This window comes from Papilio polytes, unplaced genomic scaffold (assembly GCF_000836215.1).
Source record: "Papilio polytes unplaced genomic scaffold, Ppol_1.0 DF824024.1, whole genome shotgun sequence".
Taxonomy (NCBI): Eukaryota; Metazoa; Arthropoda; class Insecta; order Lepidoptera; family Papilionidae; genus Papilio; species Papilio polytes.
This window is the reverse complement of record NW_013525180.1, coordinates 1,472,098-1,487,632: the sequence shown is the minus strand read 5'-3', so window position 1 is coordinate 1,487,632 and position 15,535 is coordinate 1,472,098. Positions and strand designations below refer to the sequence as shown.

The 15,535-nt window shown below is 33.0% G+C and overlaps 3 protein-coding genes across 3 annotated transcripts; 2 read left to right on the top strand and 1 right to left on the bottom strand.

Moving 5' to 3' along the window:
• Positions 1-76: 76 nt before the first annotated feature.
• Positions 77-4,920, top strand: LOC106101007 (glucose-dependent insulinotropic receptor-like). The gene is made up of 4 exons (XM_013280076.1): positions 77-612; positions 3,313-3,447; positions 3,643-3,792; positions 3,900-4,920. The coding sequence occupies exons 1-4, from the start codon at positions 351-353 to the stop codon at positions 4,802-4,804; spliced, it is 1,452 nt and encodes a 483-aa protein (XP_013135530.1). The 5' UTR covers positions 77-350; the 3' UTR covers positions 4,805-4,920.
• A 3,241-nt stretch (positions 4,921-8,161) lies between these two features.
• On the top strand, positions 8,162-12,789 carry LOC106100928 (carboxypeptidase B-like). Its single transcript, XM_013279993.1, has 6 exons — positions 8,162-8,298; positions 10,269-10,478; positions 10,842-10,941; positions 11,021-11,332; positions 11,943-12,213; positions 12,476-12,789. Exons 1-6 carry the CDS (start codon positions 8,225-8,227, stop codon positions 12,787-12,789), a joined length of 1,281 nt encoding a protein of 426 aa, XP_013135447.1. The 5' UTR covers positions 8,162-8,224.
• Positions 12,790-14,394: 1,605 nt separating this feature from the next.
• Positions 14,395-15,355, bottom strand: LOC106101026. The gene is made up of 3 exons (XM_013280093.1): positions 15,272-15,355; positions 15,106-15,189; positions 14,395-14,710 (listed from the first exon to the last, which is right to left on the bottom strand). Exons 1-3 carry the CDS (start codon positions 15,291-15,293, stop codon positions 14,442-14,444), a joined length of 375 nt encoding a protein of 124 aa, XP_013135547.1. The 5' UTR covers positions 15,294-15,355; the 3' UTR covers positions 14,395-14,441.
• Between the last annotated feature and the right edge of the window lie 180 nt (positions 15,356-15,535).

Here is a 15,535-nt window from a genome sequence, read left to right as displayed (position 1 = left end):
AGCAACATTGTTTTTCCCCTAACATAAAATGTCTCAATGATCGCTAATACCTTGAATAACTATTAAAATCTGATAGTAAACAATTAAGCTGTAATCATTTTCTAAAGAATAATAAAATAAACAAGATTTAATCTACAATGCCGCGCGTGTTTTCTCCAGTAACTATCCGAGGAACTATAAAAATGTAAATCACCTCATTATAATAAACAAAACTCTGTCATTTACCATTATCCTCAAGCGCAATGTTTGGCATCATCTCATTCTTAACTGAGAACCGATATTGACATGCGCCACATGAGACGCGCGTATTATTTTAATAATTTATTCAAATATTGTTTAATTTTACTTTTATGACAGTGACTAAAATGAGTTACAATCATTCGGATTACGCTTTGACAAAACTTGTGACGGATTTTTTAAGTGATGACATCTCTAATTATACTAATCATAGTGAAGTGACGCAAACACATCTGTTTGATTTGTACGAGGCGTACAGAACCAAGGAGCGTGAACAACTCAGTGCTTATAAATCTATCGCTTATGTGTTTGGTGCTGTGATATTCCTCAGCAACCTGACTGTGGTCATCTCCAGTGGTCTTATCATTAAAAAAGGTAAAAAAAAAACAAACAACAACAGTAGTTCATTCATAATTGTCATAAAATAAATCTTGTGTACGCCTATCAAAATCGATATTACTAATGCAATTAATGATTTAATTTACAAAAATAAAATATTTTACATAAATGTTATTATTCTATGGAAAATAAATGTGTTAATTAAGGATTAAACTAAACTACAATAATATTTAGACAAAACATAAAGATTTTTTAAATAAACTGAAAGTTACGACGTCAAATCAATTCTATTTATCCATACAACTTGTAACTTAGTTATTAAATAAAATATTGAATGGTTTTACTATGTTATATAATAATGAATCTTATTCTATTAAAAGAATTAAACAAAAAATCACTTTTAAAAACAAAAATAGGAAGATAATACATATTTCTGGTTTCTTATATAAAATCTCTCGTCGTCGGTAATTAGGCACCCCGGTTACAACATGTTTAAAAATTGTGCTCTTTCACGTAATGTAGGTTTTATCAGGAAATCTGATGAGAGGTCATCACTAGTGTTGTATCCCTAACTATAACAGATAAGTCAGGAAACTGTTCGTAAAACTAATAACTATGCTTTGATTGCATTCTCCTCGATAAAGTAATCGAAGTGTTTTATTAAACAACTAGCGGGAACACTTAAACCCTGTAGGTTTTTACAGGTTAAAAACTTTTTTGGGTCATTAATCGGGTCAACAGTTGTCTTACCACAAAGAAGGAAATGAAAGATAAACTAAAAAATATAATGCTAGTGATGTAATCATGAAGGCTGTATTATAATTTGGACTTCTATTGGGCAACGATTGTAACACATTTTTTTACTATAATTTATTACGCTATTAATGTGAAACGTGCAAACAAGTGTGTTTTTTACAATCCATTGATAAAGATTTATTAGCAAATTCTAAAAAGAACTTAATGGAAATCCGGAAAGTCTATGTGAAATCATCGTTGACATTCTTAAAAATTAACACATTTAACGATTTATTTATAATTTAACATAAAAAAGTACTTTTCTAAAGATATTTAACTTGACTAGAATGTATCTTTTACGTAAGATTAAATGTGGATGGAATGTTGGAGGAAGACTGAAAAAGAATATAGATTGTGTGATACAGGATATGCGTAAGAAGGGAAATTCAGATATAACGCCTGACAGATGTATGGAAGAAATACTGTGCCAACTCTCCGAGACAAAGGCAGGTTGATGAGGTAACTATTTCGACATCTAGATTATAAAGAGAAAAGATTTGTATTTTTGTATGTATTGAGATAATTCAAAAACTACTGGGCCGATTTAAAAAAAACTTTCACCGTTAGAAAGATCATTTATCTGCGTGAAACATAGGCTATAAACTTTTTTATTATTTTTTAACTTCACGCGGGCGAAGTCGCGACCAACAGCTAGTATTCTATAAGTAGACAAAGCAAGGAAAGTATGCCATGGTCTAGCTAAATAGAAGTACGTGATATCTATGTATCCCTTAGTGGCGAGTACATCTTAAACTAATAAAGTTAAAAGTGTACATATATAACTGAATAAATAACATCTTGTCGAGTTTTTGTTGCACATACCTACTATGTAAGGTAATATGCGTGTTCTCGTGACCAACTAAATGACAGGCATGCCATAACGTTTTCAGCATAGCTACATAGTTAATGGCTCACATAACCGATCCAATGTGAACATTTGGCTCACGTACACGCCAAAACCATAAACATTTGAACAAAACAAAACACCATATAGTATTATAAAAGTTGTAACATTCAATTTTATTTCTAAACATAATGCGATATCAATGAATGAGTAGATACATATGAGTGTGAAAGGGGACAACGGTAGAGGTAGACCTAGAAGGAGATGGATGGATTGTATGAAAGGTAACATGGTCAAAAAGGGAGTGATGACTGAGATGACGTGAGATGAGATAGAGTTGTGTGAAGGACAAAAACCTATTGCGCCAACCTTACGGAAGTAGGATAAGGAGGAAGATGATGAGGATGAATCCAATATAAACGAATGAGATGTATTTGGTTATTTTAACGTATTTTTTTTTTGTATTGTATTAGTAGATACTGCAAAAAAATATTCTTGTCAATACTCTTTAACGGATTAGAATCTAATTTCTTGCAGTTTATATCAATTTGGAGAACTACGATAATAATCTACAACTTTATTTAACTTTTACTTTCATAGCACGTCGAGAAATATTTTACTTTGGTGATTTAATAACTGATATTATCAAGAATACATATTCAAGAAAATCTCACACATGCAGACATTATTCCGTATGAATAATGAGGATTTTGTTTGTTCACACACTTCAAATCGCTAATGGAATATGTAATCCACACAAACTCACTTGTACTTACACACTCAGAGTGATTACACAATTTACTTTATAAATAACTAACAAAACAAATACAAGCTGCTAAAAGAATGTCTTGGTTAGTAACTTGGTTAAAACCTCTCATTGGAAACTATTTTAAATGTTCTTAACTGATTTCTTCACATTCCATACATGCTCTACAGAGACACTGGAATTTGCCCAAACACGTATCAGTTGTTCGATAGATCATTTTCAAAATTGTACTTGTTTCGGTGATGCCGCCATCTACCAAGATCATTTAGAGAATTGTTGGTCTAAACAGCCTAGGTATGCTTGACTAATTATGTTTTCTTACGTGTTTTAGGTCAACAACCAAAAAGTACATATCTTTTACTCGGAAATGTGTCACTCGCCGACACAATCATCGGGATCTCTATCATTTTCGGTGTCAGCGTTGAAACCACCACAAGTTCAAACACGCTATGCATATTCCAAATTGGTAAGTCAAAAATAACTTTTAAAAATGAAATAACTCAAAAACTACTAGGTCAAATTCAAAAATTCTTTCACCATTAAAAGGCTACGTTATCAGTGAGTAACAATCAGGCTTTATTTATTATTGTTTTATAATTTCACGCGTATGAATTCGGGAGTAACAGCTAGCTATGTAAATAAATGAAGTGGCATTTTGTAGGTATGCTGGTTTGTCCAGCCATGGTGTCAATATTCAGCGTCGGCATGATCGCCGTGGATAGATATATCTACATACTACACGGATTATATTACCAAAGATGGTGCAACACCACTAAAGTGAGGATAATCATAATGTGTATTTGGATGATCGGTAAGTGATAAAATGAGTTTGAGCTTTATTGCTTAGTTTTTAACGTTCAATGTCTAACATGCTTCGTGTTTGTAACAAAGCACCTCACTGCACGTATTGCTTCACAGGTCTAACCCTTGGATTCATGCCCATCACCGGTCTCGTGAACGAAGACCACTTAGATATTAAGTGCACCTATGTAGCACTCTTTCCTAGTATTCTGATATTAATAAATTCACTTTTAAGCATAATACCAATCATATTAGTAGCAGTATTATATACCATCATCCTTTTCAAAGCTCTTAAGAATGCTAAACAAATTAATAAAACGTTAAAAACTGTAAGAATCAAATCATCCAACGACGCTACAGAAATTCGAGCTTACCGCGGACACGGCAATTACAAAGCAACACAATCAGTGAAAGTTCCTAGAAAACTAAGTGTAACTAAAATTAAAAGGAGTGCTTCATTTGATACTGCTGATGGATGTAAAAAAGAATTAAAAACACAAAAAGACAAATCAAAAAGCATCGAAAACCTTAGCAACGATCAAATAGGCAATTTAAATGGCACGACTTACTCGAAAACATCAAACAAACGTGTGTCTGATACCAGTTTCCTCACTATAAGTACTTCGACGATTATAAATGATTCGATAGCTGATATAAGGCAATCGCCTCATAAAATTGCCAAAGCAATAGCGAATTGCACAACCCGTTACAAAGAGAAGATGAAAGAGCCCAATAGATTGAGGGCAGTGTTAATAGTGATGCTAACAACGGGCAGCTTCATAATGACATGGATACCGTTTTTTATAACGGCTATTTTCTACGTATTCTGCGAGGAAAAATTGACAAATCCTAAGTGCCTAGACATGAGAATATTGTTGCGAGGCCCGCTAGCAGTTATTGCTTTTTGCAATAATATATTAAATCCTTTGATTTACGCATGGTGGCATAAAGGATTCCAACAAAGTGTCAAGACATATTTCCAGAAATACATTAAGAGTATATTCAAAAACCCTTACCTCTGATTAATGTAAACGCTTTTTATGTTAAGTAATATATTTAAATTTAGTACCAGTAGCTACAACAATTTACATGTGTAGAATGTCTATTAGGCAGTGTGTTTCTACGCCAAGTAAACAAGGTGAAGTGGATCAAAATTACTGTACAATTTATGTCTCATCTACATGACATATATCGTCAAGACCTAATATACATAGCACGAAATGCACATTATATGTAACTATTTTTCAGATGACATAATATTTAGATAAATGTTTTTATTGTGTACAATGCAAGATAGGTAATAAAATGTGGCCAAAATTTTTTATTTTTGCACGAGTTTTCTAACAGTGCACACGAATTGTCTTAAAAGTAATTAAAAAGCTATTTAATTTAACAAATTTTTCTTTCAGTCTTTATGTTTGTATCTAATAATATGAGAAAAGGTATGTATTTTTTGCAAGATTGTTTTTAAACAAATGAAAAATGATGCTTAACTTTTCAAAAAACTAAAGTTAGTTATTAGCATTTTACACATATTTATTAATACAAATTTCGAATTTTCCTCTTACCTTTTTTGCTTTAAAAGCTATGTCTGTAGGCATTGTAAACAATTTATTGCAAATGTAAAAAGAAAAAAAACAAAGCAGATTAAAGATACAAAGAAAAGAAATACGGAATGATTAAGTCTTTATTTAAAAGACGAGACTAAAATTCAATTATGACGTAATTTCCAGGTCTGTTTGTAGCCAGCTTGCCAGCTATGGGCTGGACTGGCAGCACCTTCAGAGGCTACAGATGTTGGTACATCGCTGTCTTCCCGCCACCGCTCCTGATTATCGTATCACTAATGGCATTGTCAGTTATCATCATCGTTTGCGTATTGTACATGATGATATTACGCAGCGCCGTACAAACTGTGGACAGAATCAGAGAGTTCCAAGAGAGTCATACAATATCGTACATAAACAAGGCATATAAATACGATGAACATATAAATTCTCCCGTTCAAGAAACATCAACAATAACTATAACAATATCGTCACAAACTGTCACAGAAATAACTGACAACCCTAATGAAACGCACGTACTGGCTGGTGAGAATCTCGAGAAAAATCTCGCTGGTATAAAAAATAAAAACAAGTTTTTAAAAATGACCGGTCAACTAAAGGCAAGGGCGGTCAACAACCATCCCAGTAAAATTAAAGCTGTCAAAACAGTATTTCTCATTTTACTCTGTTTTGTAGGCACTTGGACACCTTATTATATTGCAATAATAATATATGTAAAATGCGATATTACCAAGAACGGTTACGATTGCATACCTTTAGAAGTATTAACATTAGGACCACTTTATATTTTGGGCGTAAGTAACAGTGTATGTGATCCAATAATTTATGCTTGGAGACATTCAGGTTTTAAAAGGACGCTGTGGAAAATTTACTACAAATTTATTTGGAACATGAGAATGATACTGTAGAAATATTTCTTAATTTAGTTAACGAAATACGATAAAAAAAATTACCTATTTCCATAATTATGTGTAACCTCTTCACTATCATTAACAAATTAAATCATATTATTAATTTGATCTTAATCGACTTTTATTTTATAAATAAACATATTTAAGGATTTTTTATTTTTATTTAACAAAAAATTATTCGTTAAATGTTGATTTATTTACTTGGAGTAAATAACAATACATTTTCATCATGATGTACATTCGTATATTCATAGCTTAGCAATAGGATTCGATTCAGAGGCAAAAAAAAATTAAAAATAAGTGGCTGTTCTAAGGTTTTCACAATTTCAGTAAAAACGTGCTAATTTCGTGCAAATTATTGTTTATGAGCTTCAAGTATATTGTAAATAAGATAAGTATTTTAGCAGACGATGTTTTACTGCAATAAGAGTAACATTTTCGGTTGTTTACATTATTAATAATAACGATTATTACTCGTCTTGACGTTCTCTCTTCGTAAAACGTAATGCCCTCCTAATGTAAAAGGGAATGACGTCATACAACGTCATAAGTACATTCATTACCATTAACATCCAGAAATAAAATATAACTTAAAGTCAAAATTTACAACAGAAATAAAAATGGTACACTAAACTTTTGTTGCTTATGTTTTTAGTTTACGTAATTTTTATGTGTACTTGATTATCCTATCACAATTATTATTATCTAACAATACGGTAATAAAACGTAATAATAAAATTATATATTGGTTTTAAAGTAAACATTTTTTAACAATTTTATAACACAGTTTACTAATATTACTGACTAGCTGTTCCCGTGCGACTTCATCCGCATGAAATTATGAAAATTTTATTTTATTGTTTACATTTATCAAATTATGAATAGCAAATGTCAAAATGACACGACAAACCTTAGCAATCTTGCTTTCTTGATGTTGGCAACAACTTATGGTCTCTTTCCCACATTAGGAATTTTATCCAAAATATTTAACCACCTAAGTTTAATCGCGTGAAAATATATAGCCTAAAGCGTGACGTAAGTGTAGGTCTTTTGCTAGCTGACATCTTAGGCCACAAAAAAGTGTGTATATTATTCTTTATTATAATAGTATAGATGTTTAAAAGAATGGCCCAGAATTTAGATAAAGATAGATCTCTATTTGTGACAATGTAAACAAATGAGATGAGATTAAATTTTAAAAAATCGTGTAGTGAAAATATTTAAATATGTGGCCTTGGAATGTTTTAGTTGATAACAATTGAAATATCAATCATTCAGTACTACAGTGAAAATAAGCTTTGACTGACTGCGTGATGCGTGCAATGTGAGACGAGAAACACGACTTTATATTACTGTCGCTTTCCACTGTCGAAAATTTTGTATAAAGACATTTTGACTGTAATTAAATCACAAAAACAGAGATCACAATACTTTTAAAACAAGTCTTAAACCTTCATATATTTAACCATCACCCTGACCACGTCCGCAATGCTCTTCCATACATCTGTCTCAGCCGTACTAACACTTACACCATCAATTTATACAATTTTTTCAATCATAAATAAACCAGTGCTTCAGAATCCTACCTAAGTTAGCTGAAGATGTGGTCTAAGAATTAACTCTACTCTATAAGGAAGCCACCCACGTTATGGACGGGAACACTGATGCCGGCAACTTATTCCTTTTATAACTCCCGTCTACCTTTAAAGCCATCTTCACTCCGCATTACATTCAGAACAATCTTAATCTTACGGGACCTTAGCATAGAAACAAGAAGAGAAGAATTTATCAAATGTTACTAACTGTAGTAACAAATAACCATGGAGCGATACATCAAAGCTGAGTTTATCCACTTTATCATTTCCAATAGCAGATTAAAGTGCAATAAAGATATAATAAATATCGCTTATCGACAGGAATTAAAAGTAAATACGGTAGCAGATTAGGGTCAGTGCAAAGTAAGATGGCGAGATCGGTGCTGTGTGTCCTGCTACTGGCCGTGGCTTTTGTCCATGGTAAACATGAGAAATATGAAGGGTAAGTTACTAATTTTATCTTATGCACTCTTCTCTATTTTTTTTAAATTGTTGGTCATGGTAGGATTAGGGTGGGGCACCTATCCCCCTAGAGAAGCGAATAATGGAAAATATATAAGATAATTACCACAAATACGACCCTTTATTGGTGCCCTGATAGATCTATCCTAAGTCTAAGATTCAAACATTGTGACAACTCTTTTGTTTTTTAAAATAAAAACCATAAAGTAAGCTGGAATCAAAAACGCAAAATATTACATAACCATAGCAGTTTAAAGTTTTAATTTAATCAAATTTAATGGTTACATTACAAGTCTTGGGAAGTACAATAACATCATCATCCACTTGCCCTTATCCCTTACGGAGGGTCGGCACAGTAGGTGCTGCTCTTCCATACATCACTATCAGCCGTCATATCTGAATCCACTCCTTCATCATCCTCTATCACACAATCCATCTATACTTTCTTCGGTCTACCTCTACCTTTGTAACCAACCACATTCAATCTTAACACTTTCTGGTTTATGTCCCCATCGTCTTCGCATAACATGTCCATACCACGCTAACCACGCGACATAATTTTTGTTTAGACGGTGTTATTAGTAACACCGTCTCTTTATAGTTCATTTTAGTATCAGATACAAACTTATAGAGTCACGAAACTAACGAGACATGTATCCGCCTTGACCCTGCTAAGGGCTTTTAGTAAGCAATACTAATATTGTTTACCCGACAACTAACGAGGTCTTCCGGAATAAATTTCCTTTTGTAAATCAGTTTCGACCAATTTTCCTCAACGGATACCTCACATGCATGTGTAAGAATATAAAGCCTACTTGATAATGCATGTTTCGTTTTATAATAAAGATATTTAATATAGCTATCACGTACATGTAAACATTTTTACGGAATTATATGAAAAATAATTCGGGATTCCCCCAATAAAATTGCACGGTATTTTTTTAAGGATATGAAATTATTTTGTTAAATATGTTAACTACAATTTATAAACCTAACGAAATACAATAAAAAAAGATTAACCTAATCAATACAGAGTTGTATAATTTTTATTGTTTGATATTAAGGTAATTTCTAGATAAGACTTATTTTCGATTAGAAATTAAAAGGTCAACACTAGTTATGTATACCTACCTATAACAAAGATTTATTGGCACCTAAAACTAAACTATTGTGAACTTCTATTAAAAACTTTCACGCGACAATCAACCAGTAACTAGTTACATGTCAAAACATAAATAATTGCATTGGTTAAAACAAATTTTTAATTGATCTTCATTGACCAAAAGAATTTTTGTTAGAAAACCCACAAGGAATCATAAAGAATCAGGATTATCTTCTTGAAGGAACTTGGAACTTCTTAATATTAATCTAAATACTATTATGTGAATTAATGTTTTAGATATTAAATTGGTTAGTTAAGAACATTAATTGAGCAAAGTTAACGCTAAAACTTGGTACAATGCCAAGAGCATCCAGATCTAGTGTTCCCGCTGCACATGTAGTTAACACAACGCCTGACCAAGTTTAATATTAGTTATGAAGGCAAATTGAATATAAATTATACAACGCTACTCCATAACTCCTACAACTCCTTGCGAGGACCATTTCTGCGGGCGTTTGTTAACTACAAGACTTAATAGCTCTAGGTACTGTAGTACTGAGACGAAGTTAGTTGGATAATTTCCGCTTCGCCATATCTTTACCTATGGAATATGATTTATTTCATACTTTTCAAAAAACAGAATATTAAATCAGATCTATGAATCAGAAGGTTAAACCCCGCCCAAGGCTATTTGCAAGATCTCTACGACCAAATGTCTTGAACAAATTAGTTTTGTATCATCCATGGTTTGATACGACAGATCGGGATGAAATATTTTTCTCTAACCAAACGAAAGTTTGCCTTAATTGTTTTCTTGTCTATATTGTTTGTGTTTACAATATTCTTAGGCATCAGTTGTACCGCGTGTCGGGACCGAGCCATGAGATCGGTGCGTTAGAGGCGCACCTCGACATCATCTCGGCGACGCCCGCCGCCCGTTCTACCACCGGCAATCTGGAAGCTTTGGTCAGACTTGCACCGGAAGAGAAGCAGAAATGGCTGCAGTACTTCAATACCAAAGAAATGACTTACACTAAAGTTATTGATAACCTGGCCGAGTAAGTTACGATGACTTTAAACTTTCAGTTTTTTTATAATATAAGGTGGCAAACGAGCAAGCGGTTGAATCCACCGAAATGGAAAGCGACCGCTGTCCATAAACATCCGCAATTGCAGATGCGTTGCCTACCCTTAATTGACGGAGGAGGAGATGCACATAAAGAGGACGTTTTCCCTTCCGTTGCGTCTCCTCCGTCAAATCCATTTTCCTTCCCATCCTTTCCTGTTAAGAAAATGGAAAGGGAAAGGAACTAAAATTAGACCTCGTACGATATTTACTTTATTCGTGTACTTTTTCCAACGCAATGCATGAAGTACTCTCTAAACGTGTAATAAATGTTAAAACTCTATGATTACTTCAGTATTCTTCGCAACGAAGAAGCTATGATCAAACAAAGGAAATATGCGGCAAAACGAAGTGGCAAATCGATCAGTTGGGACTCATATTACAACTCGGAAGAGGTATAACATTATTGTTTCATACTCTAGCTACATAATACAAATAGAAGCATTATTTATGCTTCCCGTTATTTCCCCTTAGATCAACAACTACATCGACCAATTAGGTGAGGAGTTCCCTGACAAAGTGACGGTTATAAACGCGGCTCTTAGCTACGAAGGTCGTCAGATCAAATACGTGAGGATCTCGACATCTCGCTTCGAGGACCTGAGGAAGCCAGTCATCATAATCGACGCTGGTGTGCACGCTCGTGAATGGGTCACAGCCCCAGTGGCTCTGTACATCATTCATCAGCTTGTCGTCGATGTTGTTGACAACAACTTGACGGAGAGATTGGATTGGGTGATAATACCAATGGCGAATCCTGACGGCTATGAATACTCTATTACCACGGTAAGTAATATCAAGTTATTAGTTAGTTACTAGACCAAACCATTAAATAACTTCTTGATAATTGGGTCCAACATCTAGTCATGTTAATGTTGACTATTATTTGTTTTTACTAAGGCATAGATCTTAGGCGCCTAAAGGTACTTATTTTGAAACTATTCATTACTCCTTTATGAGTCAAGAGAAAGGCCAATTACATCATATGACCTTAAATATTACTCACAAAATTGCCTATTCTTTACGTGACTGATTAACTAATACAAACTAGCAACACCTGTTACTCGTTGTCTCTGTTTAATTAATGAAAATAAGAGAGATGTCAATATGTTTTTGTACATGTATTATGGCAATGAAAATTCACGATCAACGGTAATGATATACTGCTTTAACGACAGAAATTTCGTGAGTAAACTTGCAAATCGTGATTTTCGGAGATACGAAACTTGTTAGTGAGTGTAATGTTTTATTAAAGACTCATAATATTTCATAAACAACATTAATTCAAATAAAACCTATTTAATAATCATTAAAACATATTAATTTACTTTTATTTTTTGTTAAAGAAGGTTTGATTTATTTTTTAATTAAAATTGTTTCGCCCATTTTTGTTAAGGACCGTATGTGGCGTAAAACTCGTTCCAAAGCGCACGAAGGCAGCGATGAATGTCCCGGAGTTGACGGCAACCGCAACTTCGACCATTACTTCGGCACCAGCGCGGCCAGTGCTAATCCTTGCTCCATCATCTACGAAGGACCTGCACCTTTCTCCGAACCTGAGATCCGCGTCATCAGAGACGTGGTCTTACAGAATCTAGACCGCGCCGCCATGTACATTTCCGTACACAGTTTCGGAAACATGTTCTTGTATGCTTGGGGTAACAACGGTATGCAATCTGAAGTTTCAATATATTACTTAAAAAATCGTTTACAACTATTTTCAACAAAAAAACAGGTCAATCTTGCTCGTATAATAATTGCAATTTAGGAAAGATCAACTCAAAGAAATAATTAAGTATTTCTGCATTGAATTTTTCCTTCAGTAACAAATTGCCAATTTTCTGAAGACAATAGAATGATGGTTGTACTGACCGCCACCGTCTTTTGTCTCAAAATACAATTTTATTTTACACTTTTCATGTTATACAGGATCCCTGCCATCGAACGCTCTAAGTCTCCACGTAGCTGGTGTGCGTATGGCAACTGCTATCGACGAGATGGCACTCGAGAAAGCTGACAGATACATTGTCGGTAATGCTGCTAACGTGCTGTACTACACCACTGGGACATCTAGAGACTGGACTCGTGCTGTCGGCATCCCACTTACTTACACTTTGGAGCTCCCAGGATATGAATACGGGTTTCTCGTCCCACCGACATACGTCGAGCAAATTGTCACCGAAACATGGGACGGAATCAGCGCAGGCGCACACTACGTTCTATCCTTACAGTCATTATATTGATTGTAGATTTTAATTAAATTGAAACTTTCCTTACTCTTTGAACTTATTTCCTAATGTTTAATTCGTCAAATAACTTTATAAGAGTGCTAAACTAACTATTCGGCAAAGAAAATTAGAATATTGAATAGATATTTTTGTTACTACGTAGACTACTACTAAGTAAATACTAAAAAAGGTGTTTTAGGCTTCCTTCATATTTATCTAGTAAAGGTTAAAAAAAGTAGCGAACATAAGTTTTAAATATTAAAACTCCTCGCGGACAAAGTCACGGGCAAGAGCTAATAACTTTATGAGAATGCTAAATCGACTTAATTTTTATTGATTTAAATTTTCAAGCACAAATATCGTATAACATAACTCCATTTAACATATAACTAAGTTTGAGTTTTTCCGACAGCGTGAGTAAAAAAAATGCATTTGGTATTATTTTTAACAATAACTAATAGCAAAAATAACGTAAGAAATGAATCAACATCTAAAATTAATATTCTAAAAACCATTAAAATTTCAAATGGTGTTGAATGAACGCCTAACACGATTACGTAAATTAATCCCTAATTGCTCAAAAGCCCGCAGGCTAAGCGAAAGTTTTACACGTTGAAAACGTTTAAGGGCTTTCGAAACTAAACAGTTACGTTAATAGGGACAATAGAAAATATTATTTATGGATGAAACCAAATTACGACCTTTGCGTTTTATTTAAAATACATAGAAAAAGTAAAAGTTATTGAATTTAATACGTTTAAATGAGATTCCACTCAACAAAATCATTCCTAATTCCATTCTTTGGTAAAATATAACGTACATTTGATACGTATTTCGTAATAATATTTCGAGAGTGAAAACTTTAATTGAATGAGAATTCCAAAATATACATTTTGTTGTTTAATCAGTTTTTTAGTTATTTAAGTTACTTAACTATGCCAGCTTCCAGTGCTGGAACACTGGAAGATCTATTTTTTAATATAATCGAATTATTTTGCCACTAACGCAGCTTGTCCCAAAGTAATGAAAAACAAAATAGCCATTACGAGCGAGTGAAATTAATTTAAAACTTTTAAGTGTAGTATTAACGTTTTAACTTTGCTCTTTCTAAACTTTACGATGGCTGTTGTTTAGAGGTCGTGCAATAATAAAGTTTGTGAGTTTAATCTTTTTATAATCTTCTTAAAGGTCTAAAATAAAAAAAAAACTTATGGTTTAAGAATATTTATTTATCTTAATAAACTTTGGTTACTTTATTATGTTCAATCATACTATATAGCAAATGTATATTTTTTTACGTTACGAACTCACAAGTCGTGTTGCCACTGAATGTTTTAATTTAGTGTTGTTACAACTCTCGTGATTTCCTTGAGGGATACTTAACTTCAAAGTCTAGAACTAACTCAAACAATCTAGAACTCAAAGATTTAATAAAATGTAACATTCAAAGCTGAGAACTTGACGACTAAATAATAAAATGTTTTTAATTAAGTGTATCAGAAATTTAATACACATAAATAATAAGAAACATATATAAAACAAACAAAGAAATTCATATTAAAGGAAGATTGAAAACATCGTCTATAGCCAATGATAAATTTTGTGTTTTTTTTTCTTTTCATCAAGGTAAGATACATACATGTAAGCCAGCTTCTATTTTTTTTACTCTATGGATCTTCTGAATCTGATTCATCATCAGTTGACACAGGCTTCATATAAAATGGCAACAAATTGAATTCTTTAACTTTTGTACGATTTTCAATCGATTTTTTACTGCAACTAAATATAGTTAATGTTGAAAAAGTAGTTGCCAGATTTGTCGGTAGAAATAATGTTGCAGAAAATTCTTTCGAACCGACGCCATTCTTCGACAAAGCTTGTATTCCTGTATCGTTGCATATAACCCTTAGTTCTACTCGAGACACTGTGATATCGGCTGAAAAATAATAGTTCTCTTAATTTTACAACTGTGCCTGGTATACGCCTGCACTATACGCACTGATCTCTATAAATGAATAGGCTGTTGCTTGGAAATAACTTTTGCTTTCCATCTCTATTATTAATTCGGATATAACCTCTGGAACCAACATCGACAGGCAGCGCCAAAATGGCGAAAATGGAATAAGCATAAGATACCATGCTGTACATCCTGTCCATTTGTAGCGATGGGTGTCTGAACGTCAGGTTAGAGTTTTTTTTTTTAAATTACAGGTCATTATTTCTTACACGAAATAATGCGAACAAGAAATTAGGGAAGAATTTTTATAGTAAAAAGATTATCTATTCCTTTGTGTTTTAAATTGTCTAAAGTAGAAATCTTAATATACTTACAATCATAACTCTTGTAGTAAATATCAAAAACCCTATTTAAACGAAGTGGCGACCACACTTTTCTTTCAAAATACAAAATATATTCTACAAAAGTTAACAAAAAGTTTAGTAAAATTAACAAACAATCCAACTCTATATAAATAATATTTATAAACATATTTGTTACCCTTACAATCGCCTAGACTCATTAACAACTTATAGTATGGAAATCCAACTGCTTCTATGGTTCTCAAAAAAACAAACTGATTTGAATAATCAAATAAAACTGCAAAAACCAAGCAAAACATAAAACAACGATGCGAACATTCGAATAAAGTATGGTTCATTTTAAAATTGAACCACAAGCTAGGTAAGTTTAGGTTATTTTCAGTCTAAGGATTAAATTACTCTATGAAGTAGTTTATTGATACAATCCATTGTTATACATGAA